This window comes from Acyrthosiphon pisum, chromosome X (genome assembly GCF_005508785.2).
Source record: "Acyrthosiphon pisum isolate AL4f chromosome X, pea_aphid_22Mar2018_4r6ur, whole genome shotgun sequence".
Taxonomy (NCBI): Eukaryota; Metazoa; Arthropoda; class Insecta; order Hemiptera; family Aphididae; genus Acyrthosiphon; species Acyrthosiphon pisum.
Genome location: NC_042493.1, coordinates 87,639,512 through 87,658,439, shown reverse-complemented (window position 1 = coordinate 87,658,439; position 18,928 = coordinate 87,639,512). Strand labels below are relative to the sequence as shown.

Here is an 18,928-nt window from a genome sequence, read left to right as displayed (position 1 = left end):
GATACATGAACATTTTACTGAATGTTTATATTAACATTGCCTATACACCATACAATTTCGAAAATATTTTGACTCTTTTTGAGCTGTTTACGGACATTTTCAGTTTATTTTTATAGTCATTTTAAGTTCAAATTTGGACGAAATTACATATTAAAAAACCTGGAATAAATATTTTATTTATTTTGTTGTGATTGTAATGATTGTATAATATTATTTGTGGGTACTTGAAACTTCTAAAGTATACTATTATATTATATCTATGATAGTACCACGGTTTGTTGTTGTTGTATAACGCGTTACCTGATGGATATTGTGATAATATGATTAATTTGGAATTTATTATTAATACCTATTATAGGTCAATTTTTTTTTAATACTATATATAAATATACCTACCTATAATAGGTATGTCTAATACCTAGATTGACAAACCGTCTCCGCTCAGAATCGTTTTTCTTATACAGTGATATTATATCATTGAATTCAAATTTAATACTATCCATTATACAGTGACCCACTTGTAACCTACTGTACAGCAGAGCGACATCCACTTACCCACCTTTTTTAATGTTTACTTTTTAATAATATTGACTAAAATTGAAATAATTTAATTAATAAATATGTCCATAAAATACTTATATGTCTATAGCAAGATATAATAACAATTGCCATTTGTAATAAGTCCATTCTAGTTCCACAAAAAAATTACTTAAAAAAAAAATAGAGTTTTAGTAGAGTTAAACTACCAAATTTATGTTATACAGTAAATTAAACATAATATCATATTTACACATAAGTTAAAACTTACATTTAAAAAAAAACTATAGGTATTTGAAAAATAATAAAACAATGGCGCGCCTGAACATTTTGGTATTTGTGACATTTATTTTTAAGCCATCGATATATTATAATACAATATTTAAAAAGCTGGTAAGTAGATGTCTCTCTGCTGTACAGTATGTTACAAGTTGGTCACTGCATAATAGATTGTATTAAATTTGAATTCAATAATATCATAGCAATGTATACAAAAAACGATTCTGAACGGAGATGGTTTGTCAGTCTAGATATTTTATGTTATTGTTATATTTTATTATAGCCTGTAAGTTGAATTAATATGATAAATCACAACAAAATATCTTTTCAATGTTGATGTAAATATTATATATAGTATTATTATATTTTCATTGATCGGTACTTATACTGAATTTTGATATTTCCTAATTTCCAATTCAAAGAGTAGATAGGTACACGTATTATTATTCAGAAGTTGTTCTAATTATTTATATTAAGTATTCAATAAAAATAAATATATTATTTAATACAAAAGAAACATCTTTAATTTATATAATTAATAAATTATTTGTTATTTACATGTGTATTGTAAGTTGTAACTATACTCAATGGTAAATAGATGATAACTATATTATAATACTACTCACAATGTAGAGAAGATCTTCTCTACATTGTGGTACTACTATTAGAGTCAGAGTCCTACAAGGAGAGGGCTTTATATTAGGCTTGATTCATGTATAAAATATATATATCTGTACAATGAACAATAATCAACAAAATGCATTTCTTAAATGACAGGGCCATATTGTCAATTAGATTATGTATTTCTATTTTTTTTATTTTAACCAGATTATTTTTTTTTTATTGAATTATATCATTACCTATGTAGAATTAACACAATTAATTATTATACTAATATTGTAATCACACTAGTTTCAAAAAATGAACGAAATTGTTGTAGTATATATTATTTTATATAGGTTTATCACCTAATATTTCTTCAAGAGTTGTTTGGAATTTATGTTAAAGTACCTATGTCTTATAAAACAAACTTTTATATCCAGCAGTATCAAATATTATTTGTTTTTAAGATCAAAGGAATACTAGAGGGATTAAGAAAGAACAATTAGTAGGATGTTATACAAATAAGATCATTAAAAAAAAGTGCCTACAAAAAATGTTCTTCAGTACTTTTGTCAAATGAGTAGTAGAAATTGCTTAAAAAAATTCATAGATAGTAAAAATATTCAAAATATACCTACATAATTATTTTGAATATTTTTACTATCTATGGTCTTTATTATTTTTATTTTTTATTTATTATTGTATTCTGTATACAAAATTTCTGTCAGAAGTTCTTTGATTTCAACATATAGTCTCTTATCTTTTAGCAAATTGGATCAAGATGGGACTTTACAGAGGTCAATTTTCGATTTTATCAATATTTATTTAATGCCACAGGAAAAACCACCAACAAATTATGAAAAACCGCTAAAAATGGGATTTTAATTTCTAACGCTTTGTATAGGTATTACCATAGAAACTAATAAAAATTATAATATTATAATATTAATTCAACTGAAAATCTACAGCTTACTATTATAATAATAGAAAATATCCAGACTGACAGTCTCTGCCCAGAATTGTTTTTCTTATACAATGATATTATATCATTGAATTTAAGTTTAATAAAATCCATTATACATTGACCCCTTGTACAGCAAAACATCCACTTACCCGCTTTTATTAAATTTAAATTATGAAGTTTTTTTAATAAAATATATTAAGAACTTGAAAGTATTTGTTAATAATATATTAAAATATAAGATTTTAAATAATAAAGAAAAAATAGATATTAATATTACTTATAGTTTTTATTATTATAATTATAATAAATTATGGATGTTCAAGTATAATATTATGCCTAATGTACCTACATTGTTCATCAATATTTTTACAAGGCTTTTTACTTTGTTAATAATATATTTATCTATTAGTTTAGCAGTATAAATGTACCTATAACAGTAGTATAATAGTACCAGAGTACCTATACTTTCATACCTCTTAACAATACATCGATGGCTAAAGCCGGGTTCACACTACACCGTGAGGTGTAAAATAATTACAGTTAACAAACGATACCGCTTAGTTGAATATATTCAACTTTTGACTGTGTGGTTACATTTATGTGCGGAAAAGTGATAACTAAAATACAATTATATTATGTTATCATCAGGTACAATATTCATTTCATTACTATTGCATTTTGGTATACAAAAATACGAAATCACTCACTGTGTAGTGGGATCCGGCTTAAGAGGCCAAAAGTAGTTGTTTATGTCACAAGCACTACATTTTATAGAACATGATTACAGTGTTGGGTAGTAATTACAAATTATTAGAACGCAATTACTTTTTCTGTAACACAGCAGTAATTTCATTAGGTACTATTTACTTAAAGTAACGCAATTGTAACAAAATTACTTTTTTTTTAAATTAATTTATATGAAATAACGCACTAACGCGTTATTTTAATAATAGTTTTGAATTTATTACAAAAATAAGCCGTTAGGATATTTCAGAAAAATTAAAAATACATTATATTTATTTTCGATTCCGATAATATTTAAGAGGATGTCTGCAGTGTATCTATTAAAAAAAAGTACATTTATTTTCTCTGGCTGACCCATGTGCAGCATAGACAAAACGCATTAACGCAGAATCATTTATCTATGTTTTGAAGTAATCTTAGAGTAATATCACTCATTACAAAAAAGACAGAGAATAATATTTTTGAGGGAATGACATATCAATTTTATATTTTATTGTTATTTGATTTTGTATTCGACTATCAAAATAAACAAAAAAATTGTATACATTTGAATTATATTTAAATTGTTTTGAGACAAATCGATAACATTCCCTCAAAAATATTATTTACATTTTTTTTGTAATGGGTGATTTCACTCTAAGATTACTTAAAAATATAGAAAAAATGATTCTGTGTAACTGCGTTTTGTCTATGTTGCGCGTGGGCCAGAGAGAGAAAACAAATAAAGCGCTGACATCCTCTTAACAATATTATTAAACAATCCAGGAATAAAAGTTATCACTTTATTAGCAGAAAGTTCATTTTAAAATTAAAATTAATTATGATTAATGATAATTGCACATTAGTACATAATAGGTCTATTATGACTAGGTCTATGATTGTCAAATATATACATAATAATTGAATAAAATTGATTTGATTTGGTAAAAAAAAAATATAACTATTTACAATGATTAAAAATAAGTAAGTTATTTGTAATGTTATGAAAAATAATATAACATGAAAAAATAATTTTAGGTAACGCAATTGTGATTTAATTTACGAGTAACATAATTTCATTACTTTTTAAAAGTAATTTACCCAACACTGCATTAATCTAAAACAAATAATGTTTGTTTAAGATTTTTGTTTTTCGGTGTTACAACTGATTTATTTGTAAAATATTCTATAGATAAAATAAATTATTTCTTTTAGGACTTAACATTTTTTTTCAACATTGTTATAATTTTTCTTTTTACTTTAAATAGGAATTGTTATAAATGACAATCATAATATATTTTTACTGTGAACATACAAGGTTTTAATGGACTTATTAAAAATTATAACTTTCGACCTCTTGTACATCAAATCATCTCTTATTAAAACATATTCATAATTAATATCTAGTTTAACAGTACGTATGCTACTATAACAGCTTTTAATCTTCAATATAATATTATATACTTAAATTTTTAAAAACTAGAACATTAAATAATCAAATCTATTAATTTCTCAGAATCACTTTATCCTCCCCTCTCGTATCCATCAGTCATGTGACTATACTATCGAATAAATATAACTATGTCTAGTATATTAGTATTATAACATCTAAAGTATAATTGTTGGCTCAATCATGCGTCGGACAGGATTGTGGCATCTTTTGAAATGTTTGGCTGCTCCGGTTGTGTGTGCTTTATTCGTCGGTGCTTTTTTAGAGTACCGCTATCACTGAAAGACCTTTCACAAATGTCACACGTGTAAGGTTTCTCACCCGTGTGAGTTCGCTTGTGCTTCGTCAGACCACTGCTATCAGCGAACGACTTTTCGCACACATCGCATAAGTAAGGTTTCTCGCCCGTATGTATCCGGCGGTGCTTCGTCAGATTACCGTTAATAGCAAACGACTTATGACATACGTCACATAAATAAGGTTTTTCACCGGTGTGTGTTCTCCGATGCTTTGTCAGACTACCACTATCAGCAAACGATTTGTCACACACTTCACACGGATACGGTTTTTCGCCAGTGTGTGTCCGCCGGTGCTTAGTCAAGCTGGCGCTAACAGCAAACGACTGATCGCAGATGTCACACGGGTACGGTCTTTCACCAGTATGCGTCCGGCGGTGCTTTGTAAGATTGCTGCTTTGGGCGAACGACCTTTCACACTCATCGCACGGGTATGGTTTTTCACCAGTGTGTGTCCGCCGGTGTTTTGTAAGAAAATCGTTATCAGTGAACGATTTAAAGCACACATCACACGGAAACGGTTTATGGGTTATGTGTGTCCGTCGGTGCTTCGTCAGATGACTGCTTTGAGAATAGGACTTGTCGCAAACATCACACGAGTACGGCTTCTCACCGGTGTGCGACCGCCGGTGCTTTGTTAGGCTACTGCTATCAGCATATGACTTTTCACACATGTTGCAAGGGTAAGGTCTTTCACCCGTGTGCCACCGCCAGTGCTTCGTCAGACCATCACTATCAGCAAATGATTTGTCACACACGCCACATGGGTAAGGCTTCTCACCTGTGTGAGTCCGCTTGTGTCTTGTTAGATGACTGTTATCAGCGAACGCCTTCTCACACATGTCACACGGAAACGGTTTACCACCCATGTGTGAACGCCGGTGCATTTTCAGATGGTTGGTTTGAGCGAAAGTCATGTCACAAAAATCACACGAGAGCAGTTTCTCTACCATGTGGTTCCTTCGGTGCTTCATCAACTGACTGTTATCAGGGAACGACTTGTCACAAATATCACATGGGTACGGCTCCACGACTGTGTGGTGAGTTTGCCGGTGCTTAATCAGATGGCTACTTTGAGTGAATGACATGTTGCAAATGTTGCATGTGAACGGTTTATTGTCTTCACGCGACTTCAAATTGCCCGGAAGATCGCTCATTTTAGTGCCACTCGTCTTACGACAAACAACGTCAAGAGTATTTTCTCGGCTTCTGCTAAAATAACACACAGTTTCCAATTAAAGTTTAACAGTACTTTACTAATCATGTTTATTTTATGTAAGCACATACCAACTCGTATTTATTTTCATGTACTGATTACGAGTTTGAAGACAGCAATTTGGTATTTGTCGATTTGTATGTGTTTCGCTGCCAGAATTTGTTGTATTCCTATTAAAAGAATAATGAAGAATTAATAAGACTGATATTATGCCTGTGGAGCTGTCGAGGATGGGGGTTAACATTGTAGGAACCTTCAATTTTGTAGCTGTTGTATGGAGGATGAAACTGGTCTATGACAGAACACTGTAATTATTTAAATATACTGTAGTTTGATTTTAATCAACTTAAATAAAAATATCAAAAGCATTATTTCTAAAAAAAATAAAACACACCTTGTAAAATTAATACATTTATTGCTCTGCTCACAATCTAAAAAGTAGGAAATCAGTGACTAGTGCCAGTAGTGTTGCACAACAAAAAGATAAAAATCTAAATTGTTTCGGAGTTTGATAAATATAGATATGTATTTTAAAATGTTTTTGACATAGGTACCAATAATCAATGTATTAGGTAGTTTTGTTTTAGTTACATCAGAAAAAGTAAAAATATTGAAAAAATTGTTGGTGTATGAAAGACTTAACAGTTTAATTGGATTTGTTAGTTACAAAAAAAAAATTATAATCCACATGAGTCTAGAGTAGTATCTTAGATTGAGCCTGGCAAGTGGTAGGGTAAACTGTACCAAGCTGAAGGAATGTATTTAAATTTAATCAAATTTTACTAAGTAACAATATATTAGACTCACTTCCATCATTACCTAATACTAGTGATTATATCAATGATGATGTAGACAGTTTAGATGACTTGATAAGAATGAGAAATATTATACTAAAGTCAACAAACTATCTTAACAAAAAATTATAAATCCAAGATAGTATTAAAAAAAAAATAATTTTTAACCTATTTTTAACATCATATAGTATTGTTTAAACTAAAATACAAGGTAAACAAAAAAATAGATAGGCTTGTGGGTGAAAAAATGTTAGAAAAAGCAAAGTTTAGTAAATTCTAAATGGGCTCTTCACATAGTAATCATACAAAAAAAATAATGGTAGTATTTGAATATGTGTTGATTATAAAGTAACCATTAATATCAGTATATTATTATTATTATTATTATTTGCCATTAAACAATTATGTATTAATTTAATGGCAAATAATATGTTTATGAAGTTTATAGAAACTCAATATTATCTTTATCAAATATTGAGGATTTGTTTGTAAGTATATGTAGTTTTCTGTGTTAGATTTGTCAGATTGATATCAACAACTAGAGTCATCATCAAATTCTAAATAATATTTGATAATAAATACATTATAAGGTTTTTTAAGATACAATATCAATCAGCTACTTTTAAATTCAATACATATCAGATATTATTAGAATGAGACAATTTATCTTGTTTTTTTGATGGGTGGAAAATTTTTGGAAAATACAAAATAAAGTAGGATTTGGTATTAAAAAGATCAATGCTGGGTTGCATGAACAATCACTTAAAATTTATTGAATAATGAGTTAATAAAAATTATAGTTAAATGTATGTGCAAATGTTTTTGAAAAGAAAGTAAATAATTTAAGACTGATATGATTTTATTTTATTTATCAAAAAAAAAATACTGAGCCCTACTAAGTCTCTAGTGTGAGATATATTAATATAATAAATTGTAAATTGTTTGTACTTCTTAAAATACTCGTAACTGGCTCTAATATATTAAATTTATGTTAAACAGAAAAAATGTTATGTTGTTAATTTTTATATTAAAGTGAATTCATCCTATCATAAAATTTAATCTGAGTAATCTCTTACTTTTAGCTTTTAATGATTTTTAAATTTTATTAGTGTTATAAAAAATACTTTAATAAAGTATTTAAGTAATTACTTAAATACTTTTAAAATAATGTATTTAAAATACCACTCAAATACTATAAATAGTTAAGTATTTGAAATAATCTTTAAATACAAAAAAATCTATTTAGTTCTGATATAATTTGTTATAATCAAAAATTTGTTTATTGAATTTTAAAAACATGATTTGTTCAATAATCAAAATGCTGATCAGTCATGTTAGTTCTTTTTTAGTGATGCACCAAATCAATGAACTTTACTTTACAGAGTTATATATTAGTTTAAAGCTATATGCATTTGGATATCCTATACCGTCATAGACAGTTGTCAACGATAAACAATAATGATAATATTGATAATCATTTTCTTGGTAAATACTTAATACTAATAATTTGTAATAATATTTTTGTATTGTTGAATTATAAAGTATAATTATGCAAAAGCTTACCTATTGCATAATATATATTTTTCTATTAACTTAATAAGCTAATTCTGATACCGATGTACCATTTTGATATTTGTTGACAATAAACTGGTTCATGAAGAAAAAAATATTTATTTAAGCTATTAATCAACGAAAACCGATATTAAATTGTCTATAGATAGTATATAATATAATATTTGTTGTAACATTAAAGGATAACCACGACGGTGCGGTATTTTTATTTAACAAGGATTATAAACAGAAACAAATTAGGAATTAAAAGAATAAAAAAAAATATACTTAAAATACCATTCAAATACTTACTTCAAAATAAAAAGTATTTAAAAAAGTATTCAATACGGAGAAAGGAATTGAATACTTTAACTCAAATACCTTACAAGTTACAACACTGAATTTTATAGTGAGTGAGAGCATTTTTAATTTGTAACATTACAAATAATTGACTAATTAAAATAATAATAAAGGCTTATAATTTCAATTCAGCCTAATATAAAAGTAAAAAAAACAAAATTGGTTCTGTTTAACACAAATTTGCATAATACATGCTAGTGTCTTATTGAGGATTATCTCAAATAAAAAATAAACATTTGACACCTATCATAGGTGGTATAGTGGTATTTACTGCAAGTAGACATTTGACAGCAGTTATTTTTTATTTCATATTTATTTTAAAAACCTTATTACATTAGAATTGACTAATTTATTACTAGCTAGTAAAGATAGATAAGAATAATAATAAAAATAAGAAATTTATATTATATAAACAGTACATTTGAAGATACAAAAATAATATTGGAATATAATAATCTGTACAATAAAATGGTTTGTTGCACCACAAAATAAATCGTAGAATTATTATGTACCATTATCACCTATAATTTTATCAACAACTTACTGTGAATGTACACTGAAAAAAGTTATAAAGTTCTGTGTACATTTTAGTCAAAATTAAGGTAATAATTTCTTCCGTCAAGTAAGACATTAATTGGTTGTAGATATTTAAATATTTTTTTTATCTTGTTTCAAGTAAATAAGTATTAATGAATAAAATGAATATATATATATAATTTGTATTATTTATGTAATAAGAAATTTTATTGTTAATAATTTATATTATGTGCTACAAAAGTCCTATAATTCTTGTTGCAATCGTTGTTACAGTTTCTCTTTGAAGTTATAAGTATTAAAATTGAATGTACTAAATAATATATTGTGGCCTTCACTCACTGCAGTGGTGGCTGTAAAATTGTACTATATTGGCGGTAAAATACAGCTGGATACAATCAACATCTACTGTCGGCCTTTAATATTAAAATGTATGTGAAATTTAAAAATCATGAAATTTCAGTGTGCCAAAGGTCCACTTGCAGACTACAGTAAATACTATCAGGTGTCAAATGCCCTAGTTACACCTCAAATAGTTATGAGCAAAAATAAATAAATATTTGTTAATAATATACCTGAATAGTTGAAACAGAGCAGTACATAAGAACCATTTAAGATATCCAAGAGACGCAGATAATGATAAATGGTTGACCGTTGATGAGAAGTCACCAACTAGTAGCATGAATAATAAAAATGGAAATCATAAAAAAAGATACGTTCTGAAATCCTGAACAAATTAAAAAAAGTTCCTTTGAGATTTGGTTATGATAGTTGAATAGTATTGATCATTAAATGTAATTAATTATTATTAAAATTTAAAATTAATTTATTCATTATATTGTATTAAAACATCACGTTTGGTATTATGTAAAAAGGTAATATATTTTAAAAAGGAGATAACGCAGTGATTATAATAATGATAGTGCATTATCAGTATAACTACTTCGTGATAGGTCGTGCTCAAGGTGGATATTAAATATATACAGAGTGTAACAGAAAGAACTTACCAAAAAAAAAAAATGTATGCTACTTAAACGTATGACAACAATTGATAAAATTATAGAATTAGAAAATAGTTTTAGAAATATGCACTTGTTACAAATTTCCAAAAATAATATTTTTAAAAAAGTTATAACGTTCCAAATTAATTTAATCAAAAAAATACTGATATTTAAAAAAATTCTAAAATATAAACTACTTAATTTAGATAAATATTTTTACCATCCAAATAGTTCTTATAATCAGATTCACAAATTGGCTATTTTGAATTTATTCAAAAAAATTGAAATCAAATTTAAAATTATTCATTTTCGGTATTCAAAAAAAAAATAATTTTTTTTTATTACACTTGTAGCGCAAGTGGCTATACATTTTAATGTCAAAAAAGAAATTTAAAATATTGATTAAAACAAGTTATTCCAAAAGTCAGTTCTATCTGTTACACCTTGGTCATGCTATTATTGACACCTAGCGTAACAGTCCACAGAAATAGACGTGTATAGTGTATAATATTTTGATGAGCGTAGAAGCCCTGTGGTTTAGGAGGTTGGCCAGACGCGACCATACTTACACAAATACGCTCTGACTTCTCGTCAGAAGGATAACACGAGTTTAAACGATTACGAGTGTTCGGTGTACGACGAGAGAGCGTCGAGGTTGATTTATTAAAACACAAAGAATAATTAATACAGGCAGTTAAATAGTAAAATAGCCGTACGAGAAGTATACGCGAGCGCGAGAGATGGACGTTTATTATGGTGTAAACAACGCGGTACGAAAAGCGTATAGCGAAGTCGCGGACTCGGAGCGTATCGGTTGTTTCGCGGTGCGTTGCGTTCGAGCGCGGTGCGAAAAAAGAACGAGACTCTTACGGCCAACGGCGTCGTAGCCCCGTCATAACGCGAGCCGTTGCCGCCGAGTGTAGCGGGGGCGAGATCGTTATACAAAGAACATAAATATAAATTACATAGAGGTCGTATAGACTATCGTACAAAAACGAATGTTATAATACAACATAATAATTTGAATACAAAATAAAGGCGCGCTCGCCTAATGGTAATGCATGTTACGTAAGTGCTGATAAAAACCCGGTATCGCCACAATATTAACCTGAACGGAAAGCAGCGGTAACTGTGGTACCTACCCAAACTTAGGTGATCGTAAAATTTAACTTTCTCACTCTTCTTCAAAACACCACGGCCCACAGGCACCAATGTATTATTTATTTTAATACATTTATGTATAAATTATTTTGTAACTTGTAAATAGTAAACTAGTAACATATTGTTATAGTCACTGCTCGAATTGGGAATTATTAAGTCGAGGAGCTTAATCCCTCGATTTAAAACACTGCGTTCCAAGAACATAATTATTTAAGTATAGTGGTCTTTGATTTTATTCCTAAACTTTGAATATTACGTCAGTTTATTTCCCCCCTACTGTTTTTGGTGTAGTAGGAGATCCATTAATTTTTAAGTTTACCATTTAATAATATTATTTTATTAATTAATATGAAATTATTTTTTTACTTATTATCTAATATTTTCAAATATTTTCATAAATATAATAAATTATAGATATATATATATATCATCAACTGAACAACTTGAATCAAATTCAAAAGCAATTATTAAATTGCTAAATATCCAAACTGGTACAGTTTTAACAAAAAATAAATAAATATGAACAAAAGCTAAAAAATAAATGTTCAGAAATAACAAAAGAATTAGTATAATAATTATAATTATAATCAAATGTTTTTTACAAAATGTATCATTTTTATTTCGGAATTTGTAGCCAGTTTTATTAATTATTAATTATATTTTATTTATACTTATATTTTTTAAAATTTGTATTGTTTCAAGTAGGTAGTTCAGTGGATCAAACATATACATTTATAATCTATTATATTTATGAAAATAAAAAAAATGTTTATATATTTTATATTTTATTAAAAAATAATAATTTCATATTAAATAATAAATAATATTGTATTATTAAATTCATTATTATTAGTCAATAAAAATAACTTTAAAAAAAATGGGGGGAGGAAATTTTCACTACTAAAATATATTGGGTGGGAAATATCTTACTAGATTTAAAACAGACGAGGGAAAATGTCCATTTACCCATATAACAATTAATAGTTAATAATAAAATATAGTTTGGTATAGGTATATGTTTATATATATGTAAAAATGTATAAAACTTGTATAAGAATATGTAATATGTTGAAAATGTATACACTTTAAACATAATAAATTAATTAATAAAAAAAATATATATATTATTTGAGTGATTTAGCCTGTTAACAACTTATTGGCAGGAAGTAGAATCTGTGTTATTGTGATACCTGTGTTTGCAGGTTAGTTTATTCTTATATTTTAATTTTTAAGCAAGTTATAGGCATTATTTAGCATATTTAGGTACTATTTATTTTTTTGCATTATTATTCAAGAGCGTCTCATATCATTTTATTTTAAGGCTCCTCGGTGGATTGTAAGGGATGGTGAAATTTTTAAAATATAGCAATTTAAAAATGCTCATAATTTGATAATAAATTAAAGTATTGTAAAAAAACTGACATGCAAACATAGATAACATTCTTACCAATATGTTGTTTGCCCCTCTCGAAATTTTTCATCTCTTAGCAATTCCAACACTCAGTATAGGTATTCAATATAATTCAGTATAATTAAGTCATTCTAACTTCAAATTATCGAGAATTAACTTGTTGCTGGGATGACGTCACCTCAGAACCTGGTATTAAAAATTGGAGTTCAAAATGTCTTGCAAACTATAAATAAATATATTTTGGTTAGATTTTGTAACAAAATGGTTTCAAAATCTTGTAAAAGTAATCAGAACAAGAATTCAGAACTTGTTATACTAACGTGACTTTCCTTCGCACATACTCTTAGGTGATTGGATGACCCTACTTTTTATACATCATTATAATAACTCTCAATACAATAATATTTTCTCAACAAATACTAAAATTAAAACAAAACAAACAATATGTACAAAAATGTTTTAATAATATGATTTAAGTATAATATGTTGTATACCTATTACTTAGGTACATGTTGTTTGTGCGTTAATAGGGGTCATTGAGGAGCAGTAGGTTATCGACAAGGACATGTCCTAAATACACAAGTTAATATCAATATTCAATTATATACATTATACATTTATATTCATGTAAGCTATTTTAGCCTATTTACCAGTATAAATAGTACCTACTATCATAACTAAATAAACAGGCATGATCACTAAAAAACCAATTTTTCCTATCACTGCGAATTTTTCCCATCACGACGAATTTTCCCCAGACATGGCAAAAACAGTATAATTCTTATATATAATTGTAATGTGAAGAACATTTTTTTCTATGATATTATTGTTTCTTCCAATTCTGAGGAAGTATAATATAATATGTATAAAATATGCGTGCAGTAATCTAGCGATCATGCCTATTTATTTAGCAGTGTTGGGTAGTAACGTAACGAAAATATCGCATTACTGTAACGGCGTTACTTTTCTTGTAACGCGTTACGTAATTTCATTAGAATTATTTCTAAGTATCGAAAAAGTATTGGAAATTACTTTTGAAAAGTAATTTCTATAGAATAACGCGTTACAGTTTCGAATTATTAAGTACCTACCTATAGGTATGCCTATTGCGAATTGAAAAAATATATATGTATAATGCGGGTATTATTGTGTTAACCAATCTAATATGCATATATATTTAATTTTAACTCAGCACAATTCAGTTTTCAATGGTTTTGACATTTGAAATGTTTAATTGCACCGTAAATCAGGAGAACAGTTAATTAAATTTATTATTTAATTTGATTCCTTTAAATAGGTTTCTTATGAATATGACTTGTGTGGGAGACTAAATTTTATATGATCCTATTACATACGTCTAACGTCTATACAGGTTTTATAAAGAATTTGCTTGTTCAATTTGCCTGCAGAATTAAATTGCCAAGAATTTAAAATGTTTTTTTATTTTTGTAACGAGAAAGTAATGAGTTACTTTTCTATTTGAAAAGTAAAGTGATTTCATTACATTTTTATTTGAGTAACAAGTAAAGTAACTTCATTAAATTTATCTCTTAGTAACGAGTAAAGTATAATATCTTCATTACTTTTTAAAAGTAACTTACCCAACACTGTTATTTAGTCATGCCTAATGCCTACTATATACCTAAGTATTTTATTCATATGACCCGAAACATTAAAAACATTTTATAGGCAGTGCGTACTTTTCTATAGAATCGTCTAGGCATTAGCCATATATTTTTTAAATATATTATATATATAATAATAATAAACTATGTAAATAGTACTGTTAAAAGTAATAGGTAGGTACATAATATTGTTAAAGGTGATTGAACAAATATGTAATTAGAACTCGTTGTGTTAAATTTATTAAAATGAGGAACACGAGTTAAATTTTAAAGTTAAGAAACATACAACTATTATAGTAAATTAATGGTATAAAACGAAAATACATTATACATTGGTCACCTTATTATGACAATAGAACAAATTATTCGTAATATATATTATATAGGTACCTAACTGCCAACTGAATAACGATTACACAATAGATCAAATTAATATAAAAAAACATAATATTTAAACTTACATAGTTTTTATAAATAAATTATAAGTTATACACTTGCCAGACACGTAACTATAGTATAGGTACAGTTGAGTTACAAAATTAACTTGTAATTAGTTAAGTTAGTTAACACCCATTGCTTACTGTTGAATATCTTAAAAATCGAGCATAATATAAAGGTACCTGTCGGACGTCGGTGTATGAAATAAGAACTATTTTCTGGGCACCGTCGAAATTTAACAAAGAAACGATAGCAAACGAATCAGCCGCACTGCATCAGGTGTATACCTCCTTCTACTATAGGTAAAATATATAATAATAGATACATACGCATTATTCCGTAAAATGTGCGTACGGTAATTTTATTTTTTTTTCTTGACACCGCACATAATTTCGGCACAAATTGTACACAAGTATTGAAATATTTAACATATTATTTTACACACGTCTTTCGAAATATTTTACACGCAATCGGCAATCGCCACCGAATGTAGGTACCTATACGCCGCCGCCGTTTAGGTACGTATTTAATATTATGTAGGTACACACTCACACACGCACGTGGCTCGCCTAGTATACCTACATAAATAAACACAAAAACATGATAATAATTATAATATATATATTTTACCATGTTATAATATTTATTATAATATAATTTGTAATAATAATAATAGTAAGGGGTGGTGGCCGGGCTTATTGTATATATAATAATATTAGGTACGCATATTGAAAAAATATAAGACAGCTGAACGAAAATCGATTATATTTCCCTTTAACGTACATTTTGTGCGCACTCGAAAGGACACGTACAGAGCCGGGGGAGAAAAAAGAGGATTCCTTACCATATTCGTCTTTTTCTATATCCGATCGCGTCCCCCACCCTGTTTATGTATATACTATAGTTAACCGGACTATACCACCGCACACAAACGAAAACCGTCGTCGCCTGTCCACGATATCTTCGTGTGTGTGTGTGTGTGTGTGTGTGTGTGTGTGTGTGTGTGTGTGTGTGTGTTTGTGTGTGAGTGCTTCAGGAACTGCTGTTGCTGCTACTGCTGCTGCAGAGACTGTCGCCTCTCCTCAGTGGACCGTGTCATCTATAAAGCTTTGGTGCGTCCACCGCAAGTCATTACATCCGCCAGACCGGAACTAGGATTTTTACCCGCCCAGCATCATGCGACCGGAACTTCCGGGATTTCGTTCATCGGATCCTTTTTATTGACCTTTTTGTTGACCCGATCCATAAAAACGTCCATGTCATTTTCGTCTGAATCCACCCGAAATGTGTGTGTATGTCTATGTTTAATGTATATAATATGTATAACGCGTTTTGTGAAATGTACTTTATAATAGGGTGTTCAATATGTATGGACTACTATTTTTTTTCATCTGCTAATGAATATTTCAGAATATTTTAATTTTATATATTGATTGTTTGACTATTTAATAGTATTTTTCAAAACATAACCTCATATTTAATGTGTTGGGAACTATTATAGGGGTGTTATCTACAAATTTTGTTTTTTTTAATGGTAATTATATACTATTATTTTCATATGCTTATTGAGTTGTAGAGATAGAAAAATAACGGCATAACATAGCAGTTAAAATTTTAATTTAAAAATAAGAAGTTTATGATTTATTCAAACTTTTTAAGCTTTATTAAAAACTGTATTCGGACAAGCAGTATTTGCATTTTGATTTACTTAAAAAATCATTTTTAAATTGACTGTTAATTATAATATTACAGTATTAATTTAGTTAAATTTGCACTTGTAAATTCCATACCCATAGGAGGTGTCAGGTGTTATTGTTTTCTATTTCACAACGATAAACCAATAATATTATATACCTAATGTTATCGGGCTATGAATTATGATTATAATATAAGTCATTATGGCTAAATCGTTGTAATAAATAATAAATAATAGTCGATTATCAGGTGTTACCAACGTTATGTTTAGTAGGTGTAGCAATATTCATGTAATGATGCGATGCGATAACTTTTTTATTATTTGTAGCCGTGTAGTAAGTTCCGACTAAAATATCCAGGGAAAAAATCTCCTCGGAACAAATATCCGAGAAAAAATGTCTAGGGAAAATATATCTTAGGCAAAAATATCCGGGGTGACAGGGGTTACATTTATTTTTCATTTATTTATTGGAGATTTTGTGCTGGGGAAGCACATGACGTGGCTTCATATTTTTATCTCTTGAATAGCATTTTTATCATTCACTACAAAATTAATCGGCCACCGGATCACAGCGATTCCAAGAAAAATGTATCCCTTACTCTGTGATTTTTGTAGTCGTATAAAATAAATGCGCAAATTCTACAAGTCTCTACTTTATATTACTGCACATTTCCATATATATAATACTATTCATTCTATCTATATTATCTAACATTTAAATTAATTATTGAAAACTACATAACTATAAACTTATAACTCTGTCTGATGTCTGTGGTAATGACCTTTACTATGGCCTACAAATATATACAAACAATTATCTTTTTTAAGTGGGTGTAGGTAGCATATACATATGGTTAGGCATACCATTCATTTGTGTTCGATTTCACATTTCCAATACGTGTTGCGCAAGCCAATTTAAACATTTCTACTTTATAATTATTATGCACCACAAAAAGGTTTTCCATACCATATTGTCAAACCAATCCAAATCCATCGATCAGCTCGATGTAAAAGAGAAAACTTATACTTTATAGTCTAATAGAATATATAGGTATACTCACTGGAATAAATCCTTCCAGCGTGGTTTTTTGTCCATAGGTATACCTAGGTTCGGGGTCTGTACTGGCATATGAAATATTACTTTTACATTATTCTCTGACGGTTATTTCTTTTGAGTTTGTTGATACATATATTTCTTTTCTGAGCATATAGCTCATAAGACGAATATAATAAAAAAAATCCCAGGTCTCGGTTAGTGGTTCCATATAGGTACCTACGTGCATTAAAGTAATAGATATACATGTGTAATTTGTACACACTTCACTACAGCGCCCGTCTATAATATTTTATAGATAGGTATATTATAGGCGTATATATTATGCTTATAAGCAATCAAAGAAGTAGGTATGATTTGGAAAATTAAAAAAAAATTAAGACCTTGCAGACACTGCACGGTATGGAATTTAGGCAAGTATCTATACAAAATCAATAGCAATATGTAATAACTTGAGCTTAATCAGATTACAAGTTAGAATAAAAAATTACTTATACTTTATTAAAGCTAATTAAATAATAGTTTAGGTATTCAATTATAATATAATTTTTTATTATGTATCATTCAGTGTTTGATGTTAGAATCATTCCTGTATATACCTGACTTAAATACACATTTATTTAAGTAATAAGTACTTAACCTACTCAGTTTTCATATTCAGCAAATGCAAAACATGTTTACCTAGTTGTTACGCTACCAAACACGCCATTTGGTCTATGCATTTATAAAACGTACTTTACGTATATTATGCATTATGCCATTATATAATATATATATTATACTATTTTATTTTATATATGCTATACAGTGTAGCAGCTACACCATCTATAATATACACTCACGTATTACCATCCTTTTGAATGCGTACATTATTGTTCCAACAAAGTTTACTACATTGATTTTTATTACTCCATGGGTATAATATATACATTATACAGCGAGACTTCGTATTATGTAATTGAAAACATTTTAAACAATTAAGAACATAACGTATTAAAACGAAAATTAGTTTCTATACGTTGTTTTACTGAAAACGAGTGATTTAACAGCGAATTGACTGCATTCGATATATTATGTGCATCAAACATTATAATACGTATATACAACCGAAACGAGAAAATATTTTGTATGAGCATAGGTAGGTACACGACCGCGGTAGATGGGAATATTAAAATAATATTATATTTATTGCACGCATCCCAAAATACTCGTCTTCATTTATTCCATCACTTGCC

At 28.2% G+C, this 18,928-nt stretch overlaps 1 protein-coding gene across 5 annotated transcripts; it reads right to left on the bottom strand.

Moving 5' to 3' along the window:
• Positions 1-4,399: 4,399 nt before the first annotated feature.
• On the bottom strand, positions 4,400-11,160 carry LOC100162454 (zinc finger protein 271). 5 transcript variants are annotated; one of them, XM_016806467.2, is made up of 4 exons: positions 10,878-11,160; positions 9,883-10,034; positions 6,140-6,238; positions 4,400-6,064 (listed from the first exon to the last, which is right to left on the bottom strand). In XM_016806467.2, the coding sequence occupies exons 2-4, from the start codon at positions 9,987-9,989 to the stop codon at positions 4,738-4,740; spliced, it is 1,533 nt and encodes a 510-aa protein (XP_016661956.1). In that variant the 5' UTR covers positions 9,990-10,034; positions 10,878-11,160; the 3' UTR covers positions 4,400-4,737. The 5 variants fall into 5 exon arrangements, with proteins under 5 accessions (XP_016661956.1, XP_016661958.1, XP_008185543.1 ...); XM_016806469.2 differs by lacking the exons at positions 9,883-10,034; positions 10,878-11,160 and adding exons at positions 6,322-6,373; positions 6,463-6,987; XM_008187321.3 differs by lacking the exon at positions 9,883-10,034.
• Positions 11,161-18,928: the final 7,768 nt, after the last annotated feature.

Bases quoted from the DNA above. Each gene is read 5' to 3' on its own strand.
- LOC100162454 (XM_016806467.2), bottom strand. From the start codon at position 9,989: ATGCTACTAGTTGGTGACTTCTCATCAACGGTCAACCATTTATCATTA. The intron at 6,239-9,882 runs GTATATTATTAA...TTCTTTTAATAG, and splicing joins GCTCTGTTTCAACTATTCAG to GAATACAACAAATTCTGGCA. The intron at 6,065-6,139 runs GTATGTGCTTAC...GTGTTATTTTAG, and splicing joins ATGAAAATAAATACGAGTTG to CAGAAGCCGAGAAAATACTC.